The sequence below is a fragment of the Somniosus microcephalus genome, chromosome 28 (genome assembly GCF_052327205.1).
Source record: "Somniosus microcephalus isolate GS21.2 chromosome 28, FLI_Smic_1.0, whole genome shotgun sequence".
Taxonomy (NCBI): Eukaryota; Metazoa; Chordata; class Chondrichthyes; order Squaliformes; family Somniosidae; genus Somniosus; species Somniosus microcephalus.
The window spans coordinates 29,821,923-29,844,463 of NC_141014.1; the positions used below are offsets into that span (position 1 = coordinate 29,821,923).

Sequence of the window (22,541 nt, forward strand, 5' to 3'; positions counted from 1 at the left end):
CCTCACTGTAACACACTGATATACCCCACACCCCTCACTGTTAACACTCTGATATTCCCCACACCCCTCACTGTAACACACTGATATACCCCACACCCCTCACTGTTAACACTCTGATATACCCCACACCCCTCACTGTAAGACTCTGATATACCCCACACCCCTCACTGTAACACTCTGATATACCCCACACCCCTCACTGTAACACACTGATATACCCCACACCCCTCACTGTTAACACTCTGATATTCCCCACACCCCTCACTGTAACACTCTGATATACCCCACACCCCTCACTGTTAACACTCTGATATTCCCCACACCCCTCACTGTAACACTCTGATATACCCCACACCCCTCACTGTAACACTCTGATATACCCCACACCCCTCACTGTAACACTCTGATATACCCCACACCCCTCACTGTAACACTCTGATATTCCCCACACCCCTCACTGTAACACTCTGATATACCCCACACCCCTCACTGTAACACTCTGATATTCCCCACACCCCTCACTGTAACACTCTGATATTCCCCACACCCCTAACTGTAACTCTCTGATATACCCCACACCCCTAACTGTAACTCTCTGATATACCCCACACCCCTCACTGTAACACTCTGATATACCCCACACCCCTCACTGTAACACTCTGATATTCCCCACACCCCTCACTGTAACACTCTGATATTCCCCACACCCCTCACTGTAACTCTGATATACCCCACACCCCTCACTGTAACACTCTGATATTCCCCACACCCCTAACTGTAACTCTCTGATATACCCCTCACTGTAACTCTGATATTCCCCACACCCCTCACTGTAATTGCACCATTTTTCTAGCAGTTGCTGATATACCACTTTCCCTGCTTTCCAATCACCTTCAATGACATACCACACCCCTCTCTCTGTAACATTCCTTGACGGGTTAGGAAAAAGAGTAACCAGCTGCAATTCTGTTTAACCCACTGTTAATCTATAATAAGGCAAGAATTTCAGTGAACTGATCAGAGTCACAAGAAAGGCTTTATTTATGAATGATTTACAGGAGCTGCTGTTTCTGTCAGTCAGGAAAATACTGGAAACGCACAAGTCAGTCAGAAGAGAAAGAGGCGAATTGTTGTTTTTTTTTGGGTCAAACCCCTTGATCAGAACAGACACAGCCAGGGTGGTGAAACTTCCTCAAGGAGCCTCTGCAGCCTGAATGTGCAGGTACTGGTCCCTGTGCTGGGTAATAGGAACACTTTCCATTTTGGGCGCCGTGTGTCACTCCCAGGTCAATATGCCACTGCTAGAGGCTGAATAAAGCCTCCTGTACTCAGCCCCAGCCTCAGAAGGGCGCTTCTTGCGGCACTTTTTTCTATTCCCCCCCCCCCGCCCACACTGGCCACCCTTAGGCCTGTACAAGGAATGGTAACAATTGGTGCATTAGGAGTCGCTTTATGCTTATAGGCCCGAGCTGACTAAGAACTGAATTAAGGGCGCCCAAGCTAATTTTACATAAAGCCCTGGTAGTCAGCATTAAGCGCAGATCTTCACCCGATTAATCTAGAGTGGATTTGAATCCCGAACCCCAGAGGTGAAAGGTCAGTGTTCAAACCGTTGCACCACCCCACTTCCAACCCGCCAGGTTTGACGGAAAGGTTCCACTTGAACCCATCTTTCTCCTTCAGACAGCCGACTGAACCTGCTGCAAGTTTCCGGCATATTTCTGCTTCCTCTTTCAGATTTCCAGCACCCACCGATTTTTATTTTTATTTTTTGGCTCGAGCATTTCAACAGCACTTGAAGGAGACCATTTTGAAGTCTCCGTGCACAGACATGTAGGTGATTTTGTCCAGCGACTGTCGATTGGGGAACTCTATCGTGTGACCGTTTGGGAGTTTGATCTCAAAGTGGTCTCCCCTGAAAGCGATGTACACCTGTGGAAATAAAGAAGCAAAAAACAAAGGAGAGAGAATACTGAGAGTTAGCATGCAGGTACAGCAAGCAATCAGGAAGGCAAGAACATAAGAACATAAAGGAAATAGGAGCAGGAATAGGCCACTTGGCCCCGCGAGCCTGCTCCGCCATTCAATAAGATCATGGCTGATCTTGGGCTCAAAGCCACTTCCCTGCCCGCTCCCCATAACCCTTCACTCCCTTTTCTTGCAAAAATCTGTCTATCTCCATCTTAAATGTATTTAATGACCCAGCTCCCACGGCTCTCTGGGGCAGAGAATTCCACAGATTTACGACCCTCTGAGAGAAGAAATTCCTCCTCATCTCAGTTCTAAAAGGGCAAATGGCCTTTATTCCAAGGGGGCTGGAGTATAAGAGTAAGGAAGTCTTGCTACAATTGTACAGGGCCTTGGTGAGAACACACCTGGAGTACTGTGCACAGTTTTGGTCTCCTTATCTGGGGAAGGATATACTTGCCTTGGAGGCGGTGCAACGAAGGTTCACTAGATTGATTCCTGGGGTGAGAGGGCTGTCCTATGATGAGAGATTGTGTAGAATGGGCCGATACTCGCTGGAGTTTAAACGAATGAGAGGTGATCTCATTGAAACATACAAGATTCTGAAGGGGATTGACAGGGTAGATGCTGAGAGGTTGTTTCCCCCTGGCTGGAGTGTCTAGAACTAGGGGGCAGAGTCTCAGGATAAGGGGCCGGCCATTTAAGACTGAGATGAGGAGGAATTTCTTCACTCAGAGGGTTGTGAACCTTTGGAATTCTCTGCCCCAAAGGGCTGTGAATGCTGAGTCTTTGAGTGTATTTAAGGCTGAGATTGATAGATTTTTGGACTCTAGGGGAATCAAGTGATATGGGGATCGGGCGAGAAAGTGGAGTTGAGGTCGAAGATCAGCCATGATCTTATTGAAGGCTCAAGGGGGCCGTATGGCCGACTCCTGCTCCTAATTCTTATGTTCTTATACATCGAGGATGAGAAATCAGTCTGGGGCCTACTGCCTACTTCTGTGAATGCACCAAACAGCCATATCCTTCGGGCTGCGGTAAGTCGCTAAGGTGACTTCACATTGCTGTTTGGGCAAGAATTCTGTCAAAGCAGCTGACTTCGCCCACTCAAGAGCCTTGTGTTGCCTCTCTCGGCGGTCCAGTGTAATCGGGGTCGCCAACTCTGGTTGGCCATATTCCTGGCGGTTTTGTCACATGACCCGCCTGCCGCCAACGGCCCCACACTCCCGCCATTGGTCACCCGACACGTCCATCCTCGCGGCCCCCCCACGCGCTCCCACACCAATCGGAAAGCGAATAGACTCTTCGTTACCCGATTAGATGAACCTTGACTGGCAGCCAAACGACCTATTTTTCCCGTCTCCGTTTTTTTTTTATTGCCCCTATGATTTTTTTTCCCCCGGGTGTTGTTCGTAGAAGTGTCCTGGAGATTAATCTTTAATTCCAGGGAGACTCCGGGGAAATTCTGGAGGGTTGACACCTCCTACCCATATAATGTGTGGGTGCTCTGATTCAAATGCAACAGTTAAAGAGGGTTTTAAACTACAGCCAATCCATTCATGACCACATAGAATCATAGAAATTTACGGCACGATTGCCCCCTGCCTAATTCCTGTTGTCCAGCACCCAAGTGGTGAAGCGTGTAATGTGACACCTTGGTCGCACAGGTTGAATAATTGCCAAGTACCTATATATGTGTGAATATACAGCACCAGTCACGGTGAGAGAGTCGGGAGCAGTGAATGAGCCAACAAACATGGCTGTATAGAGTGACCCCACTATTCCTGGCCAGAATGGAGGTGATCAGGTAATTACCCCCCCGTCAACCACGCCTAGAGACCGCACTGCTGTAAGTGACTGGGATTGAGTTTACGCAACAGAATTTGTACTGTGTAACTGTCCTCCACTCGCTGCATTCTGCTGGAGTAATAATTCTGCTCTTATCGGGAGACTTTGCTGTAGTTTCGGCCATGAGTTCTGTTTGCTGTAGTTCATGGAGACTCTGTTTAATAAGACTCTGTAGACTGTTTGCTGTAGTGTGCTGTTCAGATAGACTCTGTGTGCTGTAAAATAGACTCTGTTTGCTGTGAGTCCTGCCTTAAGTTCCACCCCACCTCCAACTCATTGGCTGACACAGTGGTGCCGATAGACACTCTGAACATTGATATTAGAAACAAACTTCTTGTTTGAAATACAGACTAATAACTTTGCTTCTTCAACAATTTAAAGAACTAGGGAGATAGAATACCAGTGATGGAAAATGCGTGTGTTAACACAGTATAGTACGCTACCCTCCTATTATCTGTAACACATACTGACAATTTTTTGACATATGCGTGGCCCTGTATCTTGAATCTGTGAGGTCAGAGTTGGTGGGGGTGTGTGTTGAATGTGTTATGATTTTCTCCTTTCACTATCTTCAAAGGGCGACGAGGTTACCTCACAGAGCCATGTTCAGCCTCCCCTTACCTTGATCTCCTCCCCCTTGCTGAAGGGGAAGTTGGTGTCTCTGTGCTCGCTGTCCCAGCAGTCATTGCACTTTGAGTTGCAGACGATCACGGCTCCGTCGCAGTCGTCGTGGAAACGGGGGTTGAAGTGCAGGGCGAGGTGCGTCGGGCAGCTACCCAGGTTCACCATAAATCTGTTGGCCAGAAAGAAGGTGGAGAATCAACCGTCTGCGCCACTGGTTGCAGTCAACCTGGAAATGTGCCGTGTCTTTCTGTGCTGGTGTGTGTATGTGGCTCATTCACAGAAGAACAGTAAGCAGGGATGGTACTGACATGAGTCAGTCATTCATGAAAGAAAGACTTATGAAATAATGCTGAGCGGCCTGCGGGTGGCGCTGTCCAGGGAGAGTATAAATACTCGGGCACGGGCCCAGCTTGCGCAGGACATTCTTAACAGGAACTAGTGAAGGACACAACTAGACCTCCATGTTGTAAAACAGTTGATTAAAGCTTTGTTTAACGCTTTGACCAAGTGCCTAGTAGTTTTCTTACATCAGTAACTGTGAGCAACTGTGAGTACAGTGATGGAGTCCATGTTGTACGTCCCTGAGTCATAGAATAGAATCATAGGATCATTAGAAATTTACAGCACTGAAGGTGGCATAGTGGTTAGCACTGTTGCCTCACAGCGCCAGGGACCCGGGTTCGAATCCGGCCTCGGGTGACTGTCTGTGTGGAGTTTGCACATTCTCCCCGTGTTTGCGTGGGTTTCCTCCGGGTGCTCCGGTTTCCTCCCACAGTCCAAAGATGTGCGGGTTAGGATGATTGGCTATGATAAATTGACCCTTAGTGTTAGGGGGATTAAATACGTGGGGTTACGGGGATAGGGTGGGATATGTGTTGGTGTAGGGGTTACGGGGATCGGGTGGGATATGTGTCGGTGCAGGCTCGATGGGCCGAAATGGCCTCTATCTGCACTGTGGGGTTTCTGTGATTCTGTGAAGGAGGCCAGTCGGCCCATCTTGTCCGCGCCGGCCGACAAGGAGCGATCCAGCCTAATCCCACTTTCCAGCTCTTGGTCCGTAGCCCTGTAGGTTACGGCACTTCAAGTGCATATCCAAGTACTTTTTAAATGCGATGAGAGTTTCTGCCTCTACCACCCTTTCAGGCAGTGAGTTCCAGACCCCCACCACCCTCTGGGTGAAAAAAGTTCTGCTCAACTCCCCTCTAATCCTTTCACTTTAAATCTTGGTTATTGACCTCTATGCTAAGGGAAATAGGTCCTTCCTATCCACTCTATCTAGGCCCCTCATAATTGTATACACCTCAATTAAGTCTCCCCTCAGCCTCCTCTGTTCCAAAGGAAACAACCCCAGCCTATCCAATCTTTCCTCATCGCTAAAATTCTCCAGTCCTGGCAACTTCCATTTTTTTCTCTCAAGCTAAATAAGACGACCCCTTTAATTATTATTCGTTCCGATGTACTGTGTTGTCAGGTACTCCCTACTACAATGGTGGATTCCGTTGATTCCAATATGAGGAAATTCAGGCAGGTTCTGCCTGGTTACCAGCCAAGTGGCTATGCTGAAAAATGAACCCCATTGAGCCTTAATTCTGAATACGGGCACGTTTTTTTGTTTACCCTGCGAGTGAAGACATTTCTCCTCATCAGGCCTTTGGTTTAGAAACAGGGGGTGGGGGAAAGAAAATGTTAATCTCACTTGTCAGCATCATCTGTAATCTTCCCTTTAATCTTCAGAGTGTCTCCGATCTTCATATCCATGTTATGCACTTCAAACTGTTGGAAAGAAAACAATATTAACGTTATGCAATATTTTCTCTCTTATTTAAGAGAAGCCCTCAAGGTTAAAAAAGGCCACGGATTTCCACTTGTGAATAGGGATGGATTTGCACCAACATTTCCACGAGTACAAGGATGCACACACACACATATCCTCGTAGATAGAAGTATGCACACTTGTGAGCGTTTACATACAAAACCACAGTCACATAGAAACATAGGAGATAGGAGCAGGAGTAGGCCATTCGGCCCCTCGAGCCTGTTCCGCCATTCAATGAGATCATGGCTGATCATCCAAATTCAGTACCCTGTCCCTGCCTTCTCCCCGTATCCCTTGATCCCTTTAGCTGCAAGAAATATATCCAACTCCTTCTCGGAATTGGCCTCTACTGCCTTCTGTGGTAGAGAATTCCACAGGTTCACCACTCTCTGGGTGAAGAAATTCCTCCTCATCTCAGTCCTAAATGGCTTACCCTTCTTAGTCTGTGACCCCTGGTTCTGGACTCCCCCGCCATCGGGAACACCCTTCCTGCATCTAGTCTCTCTAGTCCTGTTAGAATGTTATAAGTTTCAATGAGATCCCCTCTCATTCTTCTAAACTCTAGCGAATATAAGCCTAATCGACCCAATCTCTCCTCATACGTCATTCCTGCCATCCCAGGTATCAGTCTGGTGAATCTTCGCTGCACTCTCTCCATGGCAAGAACATCCTTCCTCAGATAAGGTGACCAAAACTGCACACAATAATCAAGGTGTGGTCTCACCAAGGCCCTGTACAACTGCAGCAAGACATCCTTGCTCCTGTACTCGAACCCTCTCGCTATGAAGGCCAACATACCATTTGCCTTCTTAACCGCCTGCTGCACCTGCATGCTTACATTCAGTGACTGGTGCACAAGGACACCCAGGTCTCGTTGCACTTCCCCTTTTCCCAATCTATTGCCGTTCAGATAATAATCTGTCTTCCTGTTTTTGAACATCCGAACGAAGTTAACAAAAAGGGATATGAAAGTTTAATCCTTTGTGCTCGGTATTTTAGAGGGCTAATGGTGACATCCTTTCTTCCAATATCTGAAGGCTTTTAAGTGTCAGGCCATGACACAGTGATAGCAATCTCACCTCTATGTCATGGGAGACGAATTGAACTTTTAACTTCTGAAACTAATAAATGGTTACGGAATGACTGTATAGTACAATAGAATAATAACAATGCTGTTAACGTCTTTAATGATGACTTTACCTTCTGTCGCTAAAGGCTGGTAAAGAAGTGATTGTGTGGTACAAAGGAATGATCACAATGTTGTAAATGTGTTTTAACGCTGGATAAATGCAATAAAAATAAAATTTTAAAACAATCTAGCCTCTCAGCCACCAATTCATGCCTCTTGCGCATCCCTGATTTTAATCGCTCCACCATTGGTGGCCGTGCCTTCAGCTGCCTGGGCCCTAAGCTTTGGAATTCCCTCCCTAAACCTCTTGGGGGAGAAATTTGATATCGCCCCGTTTGGGGCGCACTTATCGGCCGGGCGCAAAGTTTAGCGCCTGCCGCTAATTATCGCCTCCGACTGCAAACTTGACTTCTATCGCCCCTGGAGGTGATTGGAGCACTAAATCAGGCGCTTCACACCTCTCTTAAGGCGCTAATACTGAGGAGCGAGGCACTACCTCAGAGCGCTGGCGAAGCTCATGTGATGTCAGTCAGCAATGGAACACAGACACACTGGCGCCGGCCACTTCTTAAAGGGGAGGGTCGATCTTGCTCTCCATCCACACCCTGCTCATTGCAGCCTTGAATCTCGGCCTGGAGAGACCTGTACATCAATTCTGCTGGAAAGAACAATGGAGAGGCCCAGGGAAAGAGCTCAGACTGCAGCCCCCATAGTCTCTTCTAAATCGATGCAAAAAAGGTCAAATCAAAATGAACCTGCAAAGTGCTGCTCAGTACCCAAAACTCCTTCACACAGCGTTGAATCTCTCCAGAAGTCTCTCTCTCTCTCTCTCAGAATGCGTGGTGCAAAAATGTCGCCGACAAAAAAAGTCAGGAAGCGGCCGCCTTTAAATAGCGTTCCCCCAGTCCCTTCCTGACTGTAATACGCTCCCCTGAACCTGTCGTTGCTAGCGGTAGGTGGTAAGTCAGGGGGCGCCACTCAATAGCCGGTCCGTGGCTCTACCGGGGCGTTGCGCGCTTGACTGACGTCACGATCTGCAGGCGCAGGAGATCGTGGCGGTAGTGTTTAGCGCCACCGCAAAATGTCTGGTCAATTTCGCGAGCGGCGCAAACATCACCGTGCCCGGGCGCTAGTTGCTTTGCGCCCCATTAGCACTAGGGTGCTAACAGGAGGCGCAAAGCAACTGAATCTCCCCCCCCCTTATCTTCTCTCTCCTCCTTTAAGACGCTCCTTAAAACCTACCTCTTTGACCAAGCTTTTGGTCATCTGTCCTAATATCTCCTTATGTGGCTTGGTGTCAAATTTTGTTTGATAATCGCTCTTGTGAAGCGCCTTGGGACGTTTTACTAGGTTAAAGGCGCTATATAAATGCAAGTTGTTGTTGTCAGAAGGTTGTGGGTTCACGTCCCACGCCAGTGACTTGAGCAAAAAATCTAGGCTGACACTCCAGTGCAGTACTGAGGGAGTGCTACACTGTCGGAGGTGCCGTCTTTCGAATGAGACATTAAACCGAGACCCTGTCTGCTCTCTCAGGTGGACGTAAAAGATCCCGTGGCCACTATTTCGAAGAAGAGCAGGGGAGTTAACCCCGGTGTCCTGGCCAACATTTATCCCTCAATCAACATCACTAAAAACAGATTATCTGGTCGTTATCACATTGCTGTTTGCGGGAGCTTGCTGTGTGCAAATTGGCGGCCGGGTTTCCTACATTACAACAGTGACTGCACTTCAAAAAGTACTTCATTGGCTGTAAAGGGCTTTGGGACGTCCGGTGGTCGTGAAAGGCGCTATAGAAATAAATGCAAGTCTTTCTAACGTGCTTATCAGCGACCTGATAGGATCGGGTGGAGTGTTGGTTTTATGCCCGCCCAAATTTACTCTCCATTGAGGCCAACTGATGTGTGACACTTCCTTCACTGGTAGAAGTTCTCTGGTAGTCATCAATACAAATCCAATAGTGTGAAACCATGAAAGGCAACACTGATGAGGACCAATCTTCCTTTAGATCATTACTGCTGTCACTATGTAGATACCATACAGCTTTATTGTCCCATATGTGTACCTTATCTATATAATTAGGGTTAGGGTTAGGTCCCACTACCTCTCAATAAAAGGTTTATCGCTTAACAATACTTTTTATTGCCAGTTCCTGGTACCTGTTACTAATTGCAAAACATTACCATTTACTTAATGATTTTATTGGTACCAGTGCCTGCCACATCAACAAGCCAACCTCCGATGGTGCAATGCAAGTCAGCATGAAACTGGCACGGTTACCATCTGATAAGGGCAGTGTTTCATCCTTTTGGCATCTACTTGCAAAAATGTTGGCTCCCCTCGGGAACACGGGAATGTACAGGAGCAGAGAGGCCGCTGTGACGGATCTGACCGCTCCCCATCTTGACGATTGGAAAGGGGCCTCTATTAACAATGATTGACAAGCCTAGGTGAAGGGTCAAGGCCCACGATGTAGGACAGCAGCCAGGTTGGAGAGAGCAGCAGACCAGCTGGGATAGCTCAATAGGGTCGATACGGAGAAACTATTTCTTCTGGTGGGGGGGGGGGGGGTGGGATCAAGAACGAGGAGACAATGGCCCTGAATTTGTGGTCGGAAGCTTCCCCCGGAGAAATGCTTCCGATCCGCAAATAAAATCCCCACCTGCCCGGTGGTCCGGAGACTCGCGGTCCTGAGCCTCTCCCGGGTACCCGCGGGTAGAGGCCCACATATCTCGGGGTGGGGGGCGGGGCACGTGGTTCACAAGCGCCCCTGGGATCACGTGGGCCGGCCGCGTAGGGGGATCGCAAATTACGGGCCATAATCTTACAATTAGAGCCAGATCATTCAGGAGTGAAATCAAGAGGCACTTTTTCCACACAAAGGGTCGTGAAAATATGAAAATATTGAGTAGCAGTTTGCTGATGCCCAGCTTGGCTTTTAAAAGTCTAAAAATTAATGGGCGCCACGCTCGTTTTACAGGCGTAAAATGGGAGCTTATGCGTCCAATATGGAGGGCCCATTTCGTGCCTCCCACCATATTGGTAAAGGCTGAACTATAGGCGTCCAGGGTTAGTGCCTGAATCAGGCGTTAGCCCCTTTGCATATGCAAATAGGTTGCCTAATACCTGTTGGTACCACCCTTGCCTCTGAGCCAGATCTCAGTCCTGAAAGCTCCAATTGTCCCCCAGCAGCCACAGTCTTTGGGGGGAGAGAATTCCATATTTTCACGACCCTTTGTGTGGAAAAAGTGCCTCTTGATTTCACTCCTGAATGATCTGGCTCTAATTGTAAGATTATGGCCCGTAATTTGCGATCCCCCTACGGGGCCGGCCCACGTGATCCCAGGGGCGCTTGCGAACCACGTGCCCCCCCCCGAGATATGTGGGCCTCTACCCGCGGGTACCCGGAAGAGACCCCAGGACCGCGAGTCTCCGGACCACCGGGCAGGTGGGGATTTTATTTGCGGATCGGAAGCATTTCCCCGGGGGAAGCTTCCGACTGCAAATTCAGGGCCATTGTCTCCTCGTTCTTGATTCCCCCCCACCAGAAGAAATAGTTTCTCTGTATCTACCCGATTGAATCACAGAACAGTGCAGCACAGAAGGAGGCCATTTGGCCCATCGAGTCTGTGCTGGCTCTTTCGAAGAGCAATCCAGTCAGTCCCACTTCCCCGCTCTTTCCCCATATCCCTGCAATTTTTTCTCCTGCAAGTATTTATCCAATTCCCCTTTGAAGGCTGCTATTGAATCTGTATCCACCGCCCTATCAGGCAGCGCGTTCCAAATCCTCACCACTCGTTGCGCAACAAAGATTTTCCTCCTGTCGCCTCCGGTTATTTTGCCAATCACCTTAAATCTGTGTCCCTCTGGTTATCGACCCTTCAGCCATTGGAAACAGTTTCTCTTTATTTACTCCATTTAAACCCTTCATGATTTTTGAACACCTCGATCAAATCCCCTCTTAGCCTTCTCTGCAGCTTCTCCAGTCTATCCATGTAACTGTAACCCCTCATCCCAGGAACCATGCCAGTAAATCTCTTCTCTACGCCCTCTCCAAAAGCCTTCACGTCCTTCCTAAAGTGTGGTGCCCAGAATTGGACACAATACTCCAGCTTGGGGCCGACATTTTAAACACCTCGGTCAGATCGCCCCCTCAATCCTCTTTACTCTTGCTGAAATCAATCCTCCCCACACTGCACTTTCATTCCTGTAAAAATTTACGGCCTAGATTTTAGATTTTATGAATTGCTGTGCCCGGCATAAGCTTCGTACCATTCACAAAATCTACTCCCATATTTTTCAGACGAGCGGGAGATTAACTTTTTGTCTGTCGATGCAGTTTTGTTTCGCAAGCGACAAAAAAAAATGGCCTCAAGCTCGGAGACACCTTGGCCTAGAAATTCAGTCGCGTTTGCGCCCACTTATTGGCTATAGAGTGGTTTGCGCCGGAAGTTTTTTAGCGCCCGAAATTCAGTTGGTCCCTAACATCGGCGTTAGCCGGTAGCGCTGCGCCGGCACCGATGACGTCATCGGTGTGCGCAGCGCCCCGGTTCCAATGCTATTCCGTGCCGATGGCCAAATTCAGTTGCGGCCGCCTCGCCCGTAGCGGCCGCAAACAGCGTTTGAAAAACGGTGCCTTGCAGCTCCGAGAGGCCGGCGCATAAAGGTGGAGGGGCGGCCGGCCGCTTTCCCGGCGGCCGCCTGGCCGCACCTCCCTCCCCGGACTCCTGCACCACCCCCCCGCGGCATTGGTGTCTGACTCCCGCGAGCCCGGCACTTCTCCGTGGTGCCGGGCTCATTTGCCGGGGGAATCCAGCGGCGATCTCACGGCTGCAGGCAGCTCCTCCTTAAGAGAAGGAGGAGGCCTGCAGTACCCCAGCCTGCCGCACCGCATCGGGTGCCGCAGCGGCAGCTGGATGCCTGAAACTGACTTTCATCGCCCCAAACGAGGCAGCCAAACCCTGCAATAGCGCCCGCCTCCGTCTTGGGGCGGCGCAACTGAATTTCAGGTGGGCGCTACGGGAATCCGGGCGAGCGCAAAATTTCGGGCACTAAAGACCTGGCGCGGCGATACCGAATTTTTAGCCCCTTCTGTTTTAACTTGCCCTCTCTGTTTTCAACATTGGCGGTGCTCTGCAAAAAGTGCCTTGGCCCTTCGCCTCAATGATCACAAAGAGAAAATGATGACCTCCCCGCCAACCGCGCTCTGTATTCTACTCACCGACATCTTTGCGCCTCTTTGGGGACCCGAGTAGGTGAGAAGTGCCGGGGAACTCCGGTGAAGGGACAGACTGTAACAGAGGGGAGGGCAATATATACCTAGCTGAAGGAAGTTACTGCTGTTAATCATTGATCAGGTTCTGTAACAGTTTTAAGTCCATTTGCAAATGAGTTGTGACAGTGACCTCACTCAGTCCTTTTGTTTGCCTCCCCAAGAACTTTGCTCAGTGCTCCTGGCAATACAGCCCATCCAGTAATGCTGGTATCGGGGGAAATTCAGTGGGCAGCGCCCAGCTGTCAAGCGAGGCACTGGCACTGATGCCGGAAAACTCCAGTATGATTTGGACAGGTTGGGTGATTGGGCAGAAGCATGGCAGATGCAATATAACATGGATAAATGCGAGGTTATCCACTTTGGTGTCAAAAACAGGAAGACAGATTATTATCTGAATGGCAATAGATTGGGAGAAGGGGAAGTGCAACGAGACCTGGGTGTCCTTGTGCACCAGTCGCTGAAGGTAAGCATGCAGGTGCAGCAGGCGGTTAAGAAGGCAAATGGTATGTTGGCCTTCGTAGTGAGAGGGTTCGAGTACAGGAACAAGGATGTCTTGCTGTAGTTGTACAGGGCCTTGGTGAGACCACACCTTGAGTATTGTGTGCAGTTTTGGTCGCCTTATCTGAGGAAGGATGTTCTTGCCATGGAGGGAGTGCAGCGAAGATTCACCAGGCTGATACCTGGGATGGCAGGAATGACGTATGAGGAGAGATTGGGTCGATTGGGCTCATACTCACTGGAGTTTAGAAGAATGAGAGGGGATCTCATTGAAACTTATAAAATTCTAACAGGACTGGACAGACTGGATGCAGAAAGGATGTTCCCGATGGCTGGGGAGTCCAGAACCAGGGGGCACAGTCTAAGGATAAGGGGTAAGCCATTTAGGACAGAGATGAGGAGGAATTTCTTCACCCAGAGAGTGGTGAACCTGTGGAATTCTCTACCACAGAAGGCAGTGGAGGCCAATTCATTAAATATATTCAAGAAAGAATTGGATATATTTCTTAACTCTAAAGGGATCAAGGGATATGGGGAGAAAGCAGGGACCGGGTACTGAATTTGGATGATCAGCCATGATCACATTGAATGGCGGAGCAGGCTCGAGGGGCCGAATGGCCTACTCCTGCTCCTATCTTCTATGTTTCTATGGTCCAATATGGCATGCAGCGGGCACGGGCTCAGTGTGTGCCGGAAGTGCGCCACGCGCCATATTGGTCAGGTTCATTCTGTAGTCGTCCAGGGCGCCCACTTGAAACAGGTGTTAGGCCCATTGCCTAAGCAAATCAGGGGGGTGGGGGGGAGGAGGGGGGGGGCCTAAGGCTATTTCAGGCCCCTTTGCCAAATTGGCTCGCGCCTGAGCACGACATGCAGTGCCCATCCTGACTCCGCATTAATACTGGGCCCCACTCCCAATTGCCTCCTCTTCCCCCCCGGGACTTCCCCGCTGATTGCGCCCCTTCAGCCCCAATCGCGAGCTGCCTCTGTGGCCGTGACTGGCGCCGGCAATATACAGAAGGAGCCGGTGGACCGATTTGGCGTGGTCCTGCCGCCAGCGCGCGAGCTGTCGCTGCGCCCGGATCGCACCCGAATTCACAGGATTTTCTAAATTACAGCCGGACGCACTTTTGCACAGAAACAGTCCTGATAATTCTATCCAAAACGCCCTTCAAATAGTAATACACAGGCCGTGAAGTTGTTTGGGACACACTGGGATGTGAAAAGCGCTATGCAAATGCAAGTTCCTTCTTTTCTTTTTATGATATGTGGCTCAGTGGGTAGCACCCTCACTCTCTGAGTCAGAAGGTTGTGGGTTCAAATCCCACTCCGGGGACTTGAGCACAAAAATCTAGGCTGACACTCCCGGTGCAGTACTGAGGGAGCGCTGCACTGTCGGAGGTGCCGTCTTTCGGATGAGACGTTAAACCGAGGCCCCGTCTGCTCTCTCGGGCAGACTTAAAAGATCCCATGGCACTACAGGAAACTCTTTTTTATCCAGGACCGGCGTGGTGCCGGTTGATCAAAAAGTCCAGATTACAGAGAGGTATACATACCAAGGTACGAGAGCCCCATACACGGCCACAGGTGCAGGAACTCCGGTTACATGGCCACAGATCCAGGAACTCCGGTTACACGGCCACTAATATATCGTAAAACTTACCTGAACCTACTCCTGAATTTTGCCGGTTAAGAGAGCTTTCTGCCGGTTCAAAGAAGAGCAGGGGAGTTATCCCCGGTGTCCTGGGGCTAATATTTATCCCTCAATCAACATCACTAAAAAAACAGATTGCCTGGTGATTATCACATTGCTGTTTGTGGGAGCTTGCTGTGCGCAAATTTGCTGCCGCGTTTCCTACATTACAACAGTGACTACACTTCAAAAAGTACTTCATTGGCTGTAAAGCGCTTTGGGATGTCCGGTGGTCGTGAAAGGCGCTATAGAAGCAAACTCCCGCAACCAGCAACCCGATAACGCTCTTCTTCGAGATAGTGCCGTGGGAACTTTTACGTCCAGCTCAGAGGGCGGACAGGGCCTCGGATTGGATTAACAACAGTCCTGCACTGAAGCGTCAGCCTAGATTATGTACTGTCTCTGGAGAGGAACTTGAACCCACAACCTTCTGACTCAGAGGCAGGAGTGGTACCACTGAGTCACGACTGACACTCAGCAGCACATTTTTATCCCTGGTAACCAGTAATGGGGAATGAACAGCGTAAAGGAGACAATGAGGCTGCTGGGATTCCGGAGCACTGGTCCCACTGAACTTCACACCAACCCTTCCTTATCTAAGCTGCACCCAGCCAAGGACTTAAGCAAGACACGAACGTTTGTTGGCCTTTGCATGACTTAGGAAGAAATGATAAGTCTGTTCTCCAATCGTTCTCATTATCGCAGTGCAGGTCTGGCGGCTTTAAGGAGGTAAAAGATTAACTGAAGTTTACAGTCCTTGCTCCAGTTGCCTGTTGTTGACAGCTGGTGCCAAAGTTCTTCTGTGCGCTAGTGAGGATGGGAGATATTTGCCTGTGGCTTCCGGTCAATGACACCAATTATGTTGGTTCCAGTCTGTGACTGCACATAAAAAGGTTATTATGTTACACAACAAAGGGAGGACGGAAACAAAAGCTCTACATGCACAGAATTAGAAAAGATTGAAACGCACTTGCGTGGACGTAAACAGCAAGAGCAGTTTGCATTTATATAGCGCCTTTAGTTTAGTCAAAAAAGGCACTTCACGGGAGCGTAATCAGACAGAATTTGACAGCGAGCCACATAAGGAGATATTAGGGCAGGTGACCAAAAGCTTGGTTAAAGAGGTAGGTTTTAAGGAGCGGCTTAAGGGAGGAGAGATGTGGAGAGGTTTAGGGAAGGAATTCCAGAGCTTGGGGCCTAGGCAGCTGAAGGCACGGCCGCCAATGGTGGAGTGAAGAAAATCGGGGATGCGCAAGAGAATCGGAGGAGCGCAGATATCTCGGGGGGTTGTGGGGCTGGAGGAGGTTACAGAGATAAGATGGGGGGAGGCCATGGAGGGATTTGAAAACCAGGGTGAGAATTTTAAAATCAAGGCGGTGTCGGAAGCGGAGCCAATGTAGGTCAGCGAGCACATGGGTGATGGGCGAGTGGGACTTGGTGCGAGTTAGGATACACGTGATAACAGGATCGGGTTTCACCCCATAGTCAAATATAGTAAAGACACCGTGCAAGCGCAGGAGATGCAACACCTGCCCTTATACCTCCCCCCTTCCCACTGTCCAGGGCCCCAAACACCCCTTCCAGGTGAAACAGCGATTTACTTGTACTTCATGCAATTTAGTATACTGTATTCGCTGCTCACGATGCGGTCTCCTCTACACTGGGGAGACCAAACGCAGGTTGGGTGACTGCTTTGCGGAACACCTCCGTTCAGTCCGTAAGGAGGACCCCGAGCTTCCGGTCGCCTGTCACTTTAATTCTCCGCTCCATTCCCACTCGGACCTCACCGTCCTTGGCCTCTTGTATTGTTCCACAGAAGCTCAGCGTAAGCTCGAGGAACAGCACCTCATCTTCCAATTAGGCACTTTACAGCCTTCTGGACTCATCATAGAGTTCAACAATTTCAGATCATAACCTCGGTCCCTATCATATATATATTTTTTTCCCACCCCTTTTGTTTGTGTCTTTTTTTCTTCTCTCCCACAGGGCAGCTGTCTTCCATTCTGCCAGCGCAATTTACACTTCATCTAGAGCCATCCTTTGTTGCTTAACCTGTCCCATTACCATCTCCTCTCGCCTTGAATATCTCTTAATGTCTCTTTAATTCTCCTGCCTTCCATTCTTTTGTTCTTTCATCCCCTCCCCCTTTTCCCAGCTCCTACACTTGCTTAAAAATCTGTTCCATTTCCTGCTTTTTTCCAGTTCTGACGAAAGGTCATCGACCTGAAACGTTAAGTCTGTTTCTCTCTTCACAGATGCTGCCTGACCTGCTGAGTATCTCCAGCATTTTCTGTTTTTATATCAGATTTCCAGCATCTGCAGTATTTTCTTTTTGTAATAGTAAAGACGCCCACTGTCAAGACTCACATCTGAGCGAGCCATTCGGATGATTCAGAGTTAAAGTCATTCTCTCTCTCGAAGGCCTCAGGTTCAATCTCTGGAGTGTGCTGAGTTGCCTGACCTCAGCCAGGGTATCGTTAAAGGTACAGCTATTCCTCAGCACCCCTAAAAACAAAAAAAAGAAAAACTTGCATTTCGATAGCGCCATTCACGACCTCAGGACATCCCAAAGCGCTTTACAGCCAATGAAGTGCTTTTGAAGTGGAGTCGCTGTTGTAATGTAGGAAACGCGGCAGCCAAATGGCGCACAGCAAAAACGTACCCATTCCCTCATCTCCCCTTCCCACCTCTCTCTCCCATGCCTGGTTCCAGTGGTGCAGCGAATGGGAATGGTTCCAGGGCACTCTCGGAAGAAGAGTAAGGAGTCCTCCCTGTGTCTTGTCCAACATTCCTCCCAACACTCAATCAACACCACCGGCTACAGAAGAACTGGCTCTTCATCTCAGTTGCTGCTTAGGAGGCCTTGCTGTGGGAAAATCGTCTGCTGTCTTTGCCAAGGACTTGCACTTCAAAAGTAATTAATTGGTTCTGAAATGTTTGGGGACATCCTCAGGACATGATCCAGCACTATATTAACGTGAATTCTTTCTTTCATTCTGAGCTGGAACTTGAGCAACATTGTTCCCTGCACTTAAACTAGAGAAACTGTTGAGAAAAGGGAGCAGGAGGGCCTGGGAATTAGGCCAGAAGCTGTTACACCACAGCTTAACTAGGGCTATTTGACATCACCACATTTATAGATCATAATGCAATCTCTTCCATATTACACACATATATCCAGACACATACATACACTCACACATAGACACACTCACACACACACTCTCACACTCACACACACACTCACACTCACACATAGACACACACTCACACTCACACACTCTCACACTCACACACACACACACAGACACACTCACACACACTCACTCTCACACTCACACACACTCTCACACACACACACTCACACACACTCTCACACACACTCACACACACTCGCACACACACTCACACACACTCTCACACACACACACTCACACTCTCACACACACTCACACTCACACACACTCACACTCTCACACTCACTCACACTCTCACACACACACACACTCTCACACACACTCTCACACACACTCTCACACACACTCTCACACACACACACACTCTCACACACACTCTCACACACACACACACACACACACACTCACACATAGACACACACACACACTCACACTCTCACACTCACACACACTCACACTCTCACACACACTCACACTCTCACACACACTCACACTCTCACACTCACACACACTCACACTCACACACACTCTCACACACACTCTCACACACACTCTCACACACTCTCACACTCACACACACTCACACTCACACACACTCTCACACACACTCTCACACACACTCTCACACACACTCTCACACACACTCTCACACACACTCTCACACACACTCACACACTCTCACACACACTCACACACACTCACACACACACACACACTCTCACACACACACTCTCACACACACTCACACACACACACTCACACTCTCACACACACTCACACACACACTCACACACACTCTCACACACACACTCACACACACTCTCACACACACTCTCACACACACACTCACACACACACACACTCTCACACACACTCACACACACACACACACTCTCACACACACACACACACACACACACTCACACACACACACTCTCACACACACACTCACTCTCACACACACTCTCACACACACACACACTCTCACACACACTCTCACACACACACACACACACACACTCACACATAGACACACACACACACTCACACTCTCACACTCACACACACTCACACTCTCACACACACTCACACTCTCACACACACTCACACTCTCACACTCACACACACTCACACTCACACACACTCTCACACACACTCTCACACACACTCTCACACACTCTCACACTCACACACACTCACACTCACACACACTCTCACACACACTCTCACACACACTCTCACACACACTCTCACACACACTCTCACACACACTCACACACTCTCACACACACTCACACACACTCACACACACACACACACTCTCACACACACTCTCACACACACACACTCTCACACACACACACTCTCACACACACTCACACACACACACTCACACTCTCACACACACTCACACACACACTCACACACACTCTCACACACACACTCACACACACTCTCACACACACTCTCACACACACACTCACACACACACACACTCTCACACACACTCACACACACACACACTCACACACACACACTCTCACACACACACACACACTCACACACACACATAGACACACACATTCACACACACACACACATAGACACTCACACACAATCACACACACTCACACACATACTCACACATGCATAGGCACTCACACACACTCACTCACACACACTCACTCTCACACACACACACTCACATACACACTCACACATAAACACACACATGCACACACTCACGCACACTCGTACACACTCACTCACACACACACTCACACACACACACACTCACACACACACACACACACATATAGACACACACACTCACACACACACTAACACACTCACATACACACACACTCACATATAGACACACACACACTCACACACATAGACACACACACACTCACATAGACACACACACGCACACACACACACATAGACACACACACACACTCACTCACACACACACTCATATATAGACACACACACACACGCACACACTCACTAACACACACATACTCACACAGTCACACACACTCACACACACTCACTCACACACTCACACACAAACTCACACACTCACACATAGACATACACATTCATACTCTCACACACACACACACTCACACAGAGATACACACTCACACACATAGACACACACACTCACACTCTCACACTCACACACACAAACTCACACACACTCACACATAGACACACACACTCACACTCACACTCACACACATAGACACCCACACACACGCACACACACTCACACGCACACTCACACTCACACACACTCACACATAGACACACACACAGGGCTGGATTTTAGGGCTGGATGCGGGATGGTGGCGGGTTCAGTCTTCAGCGGGTTCCAGTCCCGCTCCTTGTTGCAGCTGCCCTCCATTAAGGATTTTCCATAGATTGGCCTCATTAAGGCTGGATATTTAAAGGGGCCATGTCCCCTTTGCTTTTCACTTCCTTTCTTCTGCATTTGAATGCTGGTTGCTGCAGGAATGGCCGCACAACGCTCCAAGGCTGCTCCCCGTTTCGATAATGACTCCCTCAATGTTCTTGTGGAAGGAGTAAGAGGATGAAAGGAGGCCCTCTTCCCTTCTAATGGACGGAGGAAGCCTCCTCAGCACACAAAGGCAGCCTGGCTGCAAATTGCTGAGGAGGTCAGTGCAAGGTCAGTGTGTACACGCACCTGGGTGCGGTGCAGAAAAAGGTTCAATGACCTGATGCGATCAGCAACGGTAAGTATAACATCACACTTACCTTCAATCTGCTTCCCATCTCTTCTCATCCCCATCACTCTATATTGGCAACCTACTCCTGCACATCCCAACTGACCCTAACATCTCTTGCACCCTCACCCATCCCTCTCTCTATGTACAGAACCACTTCACCATCCTACTATGCACCCCTCACACTCGACCTCACTGTTATGCAATGACAACAACTAACAACGCACAGGGAGGCACCTTGGTTTTGGCACCTCCCTCCATCTTTGTCTCCCTCTAAATATCTATGTTATCCATTCTTAACGCTGACTCCATCAATCTCGCTGAAACTCCACTTGTGTCCCTCATTGCAGGAAAAGAGAGCCCACAATAAGAGGGAGAGGGGGAGGACAGAAGGAGGCCCACCATCCCTGGCGCATCTAACGACCGCTGAGGAGGCAGCTCTGGAGATCGTGGGAGGTACAGAGGAGCTGGAAGTGGGGGGCAGAGAGACGGGCACAGCACAGCAAGCTGGTGACAGAATTGATTTGCAAAGCTATCATTTTGTTTTCATGAGTGACTGATATGGCATCTGATGCTCATAGAAATTAAGTTATGATCATCTGCACAATGGAATGTGTCGGCTACCTAAATATAACATGGCTAACTCATGCCTTTACTCCCCCACAGGACCATTGAGAGCCCCCCTCCCCACTGTCCATGAAGCAGAGCCGGAGGACTCCTCAGAGGAAGCTGCAGCCTCTGAGGGAGCAGCGTCAGCAGAAATGAACGCACCCAGTGTCATGAATCTTATCATGACTCATGAAGTAACACGGGGCGGCCAGCTGGTGGCGCCGTCCAAGGAGTATAAATACTCGGGCGTGGGCCCAGCTTGCTCAGGATGTTTCTGTAACCAGGAACTAGTGATTGTAACTAGAATCTCATGGTTGTGAAACAGTTGATTAAAGCCTTGTTTTATACTCAAACCAAGCTCTCAGTAGTGTTTTTACATCACCCAGCACCAGCACAGAGACACACAACTCAGTGGGTAGTTTGTGAGACAGAGTAGTGTTGTCACCTGGTGTATCACAGCTCACAAGTGAGCATGAGCAGATGGTGGAGACAGCGACAGCAGTGGAGAGTCCTAGTCAGAGGCCGCAGGGCGCTCCGAGCTCTACTCAGCTGCATGTAGCCACTTGTGCCTCTGGGGCCATCCAGAAAGAGGGCAGTGCTGGAGATTCAGGAACAAGTGCAGGAGGCTCGGACAGGGTTTACAACCATGGTAACTGCGAGTGTGCAGAGAATGGAGGAGTCCATCTCAAACATGAGCAATGCCGTGGTGCACGCATTGGCGAATGTAGGTGCTGCCATGGAAAGGATGGCAACCTCCACGGAGGACATAAATCGCCAGACACAGCAGAACATGGTAACACTTCTAAATAGATGGTCATCTATGGAGGATAGATGGGCATCTATTGAGGAGCAAAACCAAAGGTTCATGGACGTCCTCATTATGAGGAATGTCAGCACAGAAATGGGTCCTCATGGCCCCACTAATGTGCAGCAAGGTGCTCTCCAGCTACTTGCTAGCAGTGAAGCGCGGGTGACCCATTAGAGGGATGGTGGTGGTCGACAACAAGGAAGTGGGGGCTCCTCTCCAAGTGCTCACAGTCCCATGCCTCACCCAACTGAGATGGCCATCTCTGCCTCCGCACAGTCGCAGGAGGAGCAGAGCATTGTGGAGCTCTCCAAGGCTTCCAAACCCAA

General features: G+C 49.3%; 2 protein-coding genes across 2 annotated transcripts in view; one reads left to right on the top strand and one right to left on the bottom strand.

Moving 5' to 3' along the window:
* Window positions 1-21,748, top strand: part of LOC147099484 (uncharacterized) — a 77,173-nt gene extending 55,425 nt beyond the window's left edge. The window contains exon 4 of the mRNA XM_085969661.1: window positions 21,465-21,748. Within this exon, the coding sequence (XP_085825787.1) occupies window positions 21,465-21,727 (263 nt within the window). The 3' untranslated portion in view covers window positions 21,728-21,748. The remainder of the gene's footprint in view (window positions 1-21,464) is intronic.
* On the bottom strand, window positions 1,018-12,710 carry LOC147099485 (galectin-2-like). Its single transcript, XM_085969665.1, has 4 exons — window positions 12,604-12,710; window positions 6,137-6,213; window positions 4,438-4,609; window positions 1,018-1,932 (listed from the first exon to the last, which is right to left on the bottom strand). The coding sequence occupies exons 1-4, from the start codon at window positions 12,607-12,609 to the stop codon at window positions 1,786-1,788; spliced, it is 402 nt and encodes a 133-aa protein (XP_085825791.1). The 5' UTR covers window positions 12,610-12,710; the 3' UTR covers window positions 1,018-1,785.
* Window positions 21,749-22,541: the final 793 nt, after the last annotated feature.